Genomic DNA, 7,500 nt, shown 5'->3' on the forward strand with positions numbered 1-7,500 from the left:
CTCCATTTTATGCTACCCTAATTCTCTGCATGCTTTTCTCCTTTCTCTGCCGCTCTCCTCCTCCCTCGCTCTTTCCCTCTCTCTCTTTCTATGTCTCTCTCTTAGAAATAAAACCGTCGACTCTGGGATCTATATCAAGCGCTGCTGTAAGGGTTTCTGCATCGACATCCTGAAGAAGATCGCCAAGCACGTCAAGTTCACCTACGACCTCTACCTGGTGACCAACGGAAAACACGGCAAGAAGATCAACGGCACCTGGAACGGCATGGTGGGAGAGGTGGGCCTCCGGAGCTGCAGCTAGTCTGTCTGTGTATGATGGTGTCATGGGGGTTAGCTACCTGTGTCAGTCTGTCTGTTTGGCAGTCTGCAGGTATCAATCTGTCTACTGTATCTTATGTTTGTCTGTCTCTGTTTGTCTGCCTGTGTCTGTGTCTGTCTGTATCTGTGTCAGTGGCTATCCCAACCGGAACCATGCCCTCTGTTATCAACTTGGAGCTACCTGGAAGGAAAACTCATTCTGAGTGACTTATAGACAGACGTTCCTCTTCCACTTCCATGTCACCAGTTTGTTCAGTTGGGCATCAGCTAATGTCAGTCAGGTTAAGTACCTCACTCAAGGGTAAAGAGCAGTCTACCATGGAAGTCCAGTTTGTGTTATAAGGATGTTGCGTAAACGACATTGGTCCCAAGGTAAGGTTGTTGTCAGCTCTAATATACAGCGGTAGCAGCAGCTGCACTGAGGCAGAGAGCAGCAGAGTTTTTAGTTTACCACTTTGTTCTAACTTCAGGAAAGTTCTAATGTTGCCCCTCACCTTGGTAACAGCCCACAGGCTGTGGGTAAAAATACGTAGTGGGAGTTTACTGTAGCAGAGAATGTTCTGGTTGGAATAACCTTCCACTGTCATAGACAGGACTACATATCCACTGTCATAGACAGGACTACATATCCACTGTCATAGACAGGACTACATATCCACTGTCATAGACAGGGCTACATATCCACTGTCATAGACAGGGCTACATATCCACTGTCATAGACAGAACTACATATCCACTGTCATAGACAGGACTACATATCCACTGTCATAGATAGGACTACATATCCACTGTCATAGACAAGGCTACATATCCACTGTCATAGACATGACTACATATCCACTGTCATAGACAGGACTACATATCCACTGTCATAGACAGGACTACATATCCACTGTCATAGACAGGACTACATATCCACTGTCATAGATAGGACTACATATCCACTGTCATAGACAGGACTACATATCCACTGTCATAGACATGACTACATATCCACTGTCATAGACAGGACTACATATCCATTGTCCTACTACAGTATAATCCACATTGTCATAGACAGGACTACATATCCATTGTCCTACTACAGTATAATCCACATTGTCATAGACAGGACTACATAGCCATTGTCCTACTACAGTATAATCCACATTGTCATAGACAGGACTACATAGCCATTGCCCTACTACAGTATAATCCACATTGTCATAGACAGGACTACATATCCATTGTCCTACTACAGTATAATCCACATTGTCATAGACAGGACTACATATCCATTGCCCTACTACAGTATAATCCACATTGTCATAGACAGGACTACATATCCATTGTCATAGACAGGACTACATATCCACTGTCATAGACAGGACTACATATCCACTGTCATAGACAGGACTACATATCCATTGTCCTACTACAGTATAATCCACATTGACATTATACATTTCAGCCATTTCAGATTCAATATGGATACTGGGCCTCCAAGCCCTGTTATAAAGGGGTGTATTTCATGTGGACTAAAAGGATGCTTGTGTACCGTCTCTATTCCACCTAGAAGAGGAATGTTAATGGAATAAAGCATCCGTCCCAGCGCCACTCAGAGGACGTATCTCACACTCTTAATGACCCCAGATCTACACACGACGACCGCATGGATCACATAGATGCCTCTTGACTTACACAATGTACCAGAGCTGTGCATAAAAGAGAGAAAGAAGTCACTGCAGGGTTAAAGTTGGTCCCTCCGCTCCATTTTGTGCTGACTTCATTTTGCTCACTGGTGTCGGCATTGATGGAGTGAAGGCAGTCACTAATCTTCATAATCCAAAATATTTGAGGCAAAACTCTTGATTACGTGAGTTTGGCTTCAAACATCGACAGACGTGAACACAGAACACACACGCAAGAATTCTCGCTCGCTCGCTCATTCTCAGTACCACCCACACAGGTCACTTTCATAACGGAGAGAGTACAAGCCGTGGGAGGGAGAATACGGAAAGAGAGAGGAAGTGGGTACACTGCTGGACAGACTTGCTCCCCCTGGGGACACACACACTAACACAAACAAATCCTTGGCATGCAAACCTACAGACCACAGGTAAAGGAAATAGTCTCACCCCCCCTCTCTTTCCCTCCCTCTGTCATTCACATTCACACCTTATTAACTCAGTCAGTTCTGTCCCATTTTACCCCGGTGCTGTAGGGCCCAGGTATTTAGGGCTAAATATACCTGGAGAGATGGAGGGGCACGAAGGGAGGGATGGAAAGCAGGGAGGAGAGGGAGGAGGAGGCAATGGGGTGGCTATTTCAAGCTGCTGTGACCCACTGTGGTAACCCAATTCTCCCTCCCTCTTTCTGTCTGTCTCCCCCTCCCCTCTCATTCTCTCTCTCCCTCCCTCGTTCATGTCTGTTTCTCCCTCACACCCTCGTTCTCTCTCTCTCTCCCACCCTCATTCTCTCTCTCCCTCCCTCGTTCTGTCTGTCTCTCCCTCCCCTCCCTCGTTCTCTCTCTCCCTCCTTCATTCTGTCTGTCTCCCTCCCTCATTCTGTCGTCTGTCTCCCGCTCCCCTCCCTCGTTCTCTCTCTCCCTCCTTTATTCTGTCTGTCTCCCTCCCTCGTTCTGTCTGTTTCTCCATCCCCTCCCTAGTTCTCTCTCTCCCTCCTTTATTCTGTCTGTCTCCCTCCCTCGTTCTGTCTCTCTCCCTCCCCTCCCTCGTTCTCTCTCTCCCTCCCTCGTTCTGTCTGTTCTGCCTCACCTCTGTCGTTCTGTTTCTCTCACCTTCCCCTCCCGCACTGGAGATCACAAGTCTCCACTTTGACTGTTCTTGATGTGTAGGAACTGTCTCTCATTGACCTTTCTCTTTCTCTCTCACTCCCTCTCTCCCTACCGTCTCTCTCTAACTCTCTCTCTCAGGTGGAGACAAAAAAGGCCCACATGGCGGTGGGCTCCCTCACCATCAACAAGGAGAGGTCAGAGGTAATTGACTTCTCGGTGCCCTTCATTGAGACGGGCATCAGCGTCATGGTATCCCGTAGCAACGGCACCGTCTCGCCCTCTGCCTTCCTTGGTGAGTGTGACCAACTTTACAGTATCACCCAAATGTTCCGTCCAGTGACTGAATTATAATGTGCTTAACTCTCTCTCTTTTTGTCTGTCTCATTCCCCACCAATCTTTTCTTTCCTACTCCCACTCTCTCTCTCTCTGACTTCCTCTCCCTCGCCTCTATCTCACTCACTTTTTGTTTCTCTGTGTACTCTTCATTTGCATATTTTTCTCTCTCTCACCCTCCCTCCGTTGGCCTTTTTCACTCTCTGCCTCTCTCTCAGAGCCCTTCAGTGCTGATGTGTGGGTGATGATGTTCGTGATGCTGCTGCTGGTGTCGGCGATTGCTGTGTTTGTGTTTGAGTACCTCAGCCCTGTGGGCTACAACCGCTGTCTGGCTGACGGTAGAGGTGAGAGGGTCTGGCTCTACACCGGAATGAACATCTCTCTCACAAATGCACACACGAGCATACACAAACACATACACATACATATCTTTCTCTTTCTCTTCCTCTTCTCTCTCTCTCTCTCTCTCTCTCTCTCTCTCTCTCTCTCTCTCTCTCTCTCTCTCTCACTCTCTCTCTCACTGCTCTGCGCGGTGACCTTCCCCAACTCCCACATGGCAGCCAGTAGACCCTGACCACCCTCCTCCCCAGCCCCTCCTCCTCCCCAGCCCCTCCTCCTGTCCTCCTTCACCTCTCAGAGCCTAGTGCAGGTGAAGTCTCTTCTCATTGACTTCAACACGCCTCCCCTGGATCTTCATGTATTTTATGTGGGCCCTGTGTTTTACATGCATTTCCATATTCTCAGGAATCACATGTCAGGCCTGACAGGGATGGGCCCGTTTTTATTACATCTCCCAGCTTAAAAGAAATAATCAATGTCCAATCTTCATCCTATTCATGATGGGACTATATTTAGAGACCATATCTTTTTTTAATCTCTCTCATCCTTCATGTTCTGGAGAATAAGCATTGTAGGAGTGCTATTGTTAGCTGGTCATACACTAGTCTTGGGAGTTCAGTGTTTGTGCGAATTGGATCAAATGTTGGATTCCAACTAGTGATACTCATGGTGGCTACTTACAGAACAGTAAATACAACTGATGTGCCAAAAAATATTATCATGATGGATTCAATCTTAGTGACAGAACCACAGCACACATATATTCAACAACAATAGGCATACTTAGTAGTGGACTAATGCCTCATCTGCACTGCAACACAGGTGTTTATCAGAATGACACAGCACCGTGGTCCAATCAGTCGTGTTCCTCCAGCTTCCCTAGCCACATTGTGCTTCATGATCCTACAGCTAAACACAACATAACTACAGTGCCTTGCGAAAGTATTCGGCCCCCTTGAACTTTGCGACCTTTTGCCACATTTCAGGCTTCAAACATAAAGATATAAAACTGTATTTTTTTGTGAAGAATCAACAACAAGTGGGACACAATCATGAAGTGGAACGACATTTATTGGATATTTCAAACTTTTTTAACAAATCAAAAACTGAAAAATTGGCCGTGCAAAATTATTCAGCCCCCTTAAGTTAATACTTTGTAGCGCCACCTTTTGCTGCGATTACAGCTGTAAGTCGCTTGGGGTATGTCTCTATCAGTTTTGCACATCGAGAGACTGACATTTTTTCCCATTCCTCCTTGCAAAACAGCTCGAGCTCAGTGAGGTTGGATGGAGAGCATTTGTGAACAGCAGTTTTCAGTTCTTTCCACAGATTCTCGATTGGATTCAGGTCTGGACTTTGACTTGGCCATTCTAACACCTGGATATGTTTATTTTTGAACCATTCCATTGTAGATTTTGCTTTATGTTTTGGATCATTGTCTTGTTGGAAGACAAATCTCCGTCCCAGTCTCAGGTCTTTTGCAGACTCCATCAGGTTTTCTTCCAGAATGGTCCTGTATTTGGCTCCATCCATCTTCCCATCAATTTGAACCATCTTCCCTGTCCCTGCTGAAGAAAAGCAGGCCCAAACCATGATGCTGCCACCACCATGTTTGACAGTGGGGATGATGTGTTCAGGGTGATGAGCTGTGTTGCTTTTACGCCAAACATAACGTTTTGCATTGTTGCCAAAAAGTTCAATTTTGGTTTCATCTGACCAGAGCACCTTCTTCCACATGTTTGATGTGTCTCCCAGGTGGCTTGTGGCAAACTTTAAACAACACTTTTTATGGATATCTTTAAGAAATGGCTTTCTTCTTGCCACTCTTCCATAAAGGCCAGATTTGTGCAATATACGACTGATTGTTGTCCTATGGACAGAGTCTCCCACCTCAGCTGTAGATCTCTGCAGTTCATCCAGAGTGATCATGGGCCTCTTGGCTGCATCTCTGATCAGTCTTCTCCTTGTATGAGCTGAAAGTTTAGACGGCCAGGTCTTGGTAGATTTGCAGTGGTCTGATACTCCTTCCATTTCAATATTATCGCTTGCACAGTGCTCCTTGGGATGTTTAAAGCTTGGGAAATCTTTTTGTATCCAAATCCGGCTTTAAACTTCTTCACAACAGTATCTCGGACCTGCCTGGTGTGTTCCTTGTTCTTCATGATGCTCTCTGCGCTTTTAACGGACCTCTGAGACTATCACAGTGCAGGTGCATTTATACGGAGACTTGATTACACACAGGTGGATTGTATTTATCATCATTAGTCATTTAGGTCAACATTGGATCATTCAGAGATCCTCACTGAACTTCTGGAGAGGGTTTGCTGCACTGAAAGTAAAGGGGCTGAATAATTTTGCACGCCCAATTTTTCAGTTTTTGATTTGTTAAAAAAGTTTGAAATATCCAATAAATGTCGTTCCACTTCATGATTGTGTCCCACTTGTTGTTGATTCTTCACAAAAAAATACAGTTTTATATCTTTATGTTTGAAGCCTGAAATGTGGCAAAAGGTCGCAAAGTTCAAGGAAAACTAATACTTTCGCAAGGCACTGTACAACACTGAGACACCTCCCTGAGACCACTGCTCATTGTGATCACTACCTGTCTCTCCATCAGAGCCTGGAGGGCCCTCCTTCACCATCGGCAAGGCCATCTGGCTGCTGTGGGGTCTGGTCTTCAACAACTCTGTCCCAGTGCAGAACCCCAAGGGTTGGACCAGTAAGATCATGGTGTCGGTGTGGGCCTTCTTCGCTGTCATTTTCCTGGCCTCCTACACTGCCAACCTGGCAGCCTTCATGATCCAGGAGGAGTATGTGGACCAGGTGTCTGGACTCAGCGACAAGAAGGTAAGGCCTGTCATTAAACTTCATTAGTCCTTTACTCGCTCTTTCTTACTAGCTCTCTCCTCTCCTTATCTCACCTCCATTCCATCTCACTGTCCATCTTTCCTTGATTCCCTTGATTTCTATCTCTCACTCTGTCCTCTGCCTGCCACCACTTTCCTCACGCCATCATTATTTCTACACTTCTTATCTCATCTCTCTTTCTTTCTCTCTCTTTCTCTCTCTCTCTCTCTCTCTCTCTCTCTCTCTCTCTCTCTCTCTCTCTCTCTCTCTCTCTCTCTCTCTCTCTATCTCTCTATCTCTCTATCTCTCTCTCTCTCTCTCTCTCTATCTCCTCCCCTCAGTTCCAGAGACCCAATGACTTCTCCCCTCCGTTCCGGTTTGGGACGGTCCCTAACGGCAGCACGGAAAGGAACATCAAGAACAACTACAAGGAGATGCATGGCTATATGATCAAGTTCCACCAGAAGAATGTGGACGAGGCCCTCTATGGTCTGAAGACTGGGTGAGCAGGGGGAATGGGGTCTTCGACTGGGTAAGAAGGGAGAACAGGGCCTTAGACTGGGTGAGGAGTGGGAATGGGGCCTTAGACTGGGGGAATGGGGCCTTAAAATAAGGCCTTAGGCGGGGGGAATAAGGGGAATGGGGCCTTAGACTGGGGGAATAAAGGGAATGGGGCCTAAAAAATAGGGCCTTAGACTGGGGGAATAAGGGGAATGGGGCCTTAAAATAAGGCCTTAGGCGGGGAGAATAAGGGGAATGGGGCCTTAGACATAAGGGTCAGCGTGCACTGAGCCCGGCCCGCCACAGGAGTCGCTAGTGCGCGATGAGACAACCCTCCCTAACCCAGACGACGCTAGGCCAATTGTGCATTGCCCCATGGACCTCC

General features: G+C 46.7%; 1 protein-coding gene across 1 annotated transcript in view; it reads left to right on the top strand.

Annotated features, from left to right (window-relative positions):
• LOC110538963 (glutamate receptor ionotropic, NMDA 2B) overlaps positions 1 to 7,500 on the top strand; it is a 113,438-nt gene that overhangs the window by 92,289 nt on the left and 13,649 nt on the right. The window contains exons 9-13 of the mRNA XM_036938478.2: positions 106 to 277; positions 3,233 to 3,386; positions 3,647 to 3,772; positions 6,385 to 6,614; positions 6,956 to 7,116. Coding sequence (XP_036794373.2) covers positions 106 to 277; positions 3,233 to 3,386; positions 3,647 to 3,772; positions 6,385 to 6,614; positions 6,956 to 7,116 — 843 coding nt within the window. The remainder of the gene's footprint in view (positions 1 to 105; positions 278 to 3,232; positions 3,387 to 3,646; positions 3,773 to 6,384; positions 6,615 to 6,955; positions 7,117 to 7,500) is intronic.

This window comes from Oncorhynchus mykiss, chromosome 12 (genome assembly GCF_057628025.1).
Source record: "Oncorhynchus mykiss isolate SJ-2025 chromosome 12, ASM5762802v1, whole genome shotgun sequence".
Lineage (NCBI taxonomy): Eukaryota > Metazoa > Chordata > Actinopteri > Salmoniformes > Salmonidae > Oncorhynchus > Oncorhynchus mykiss.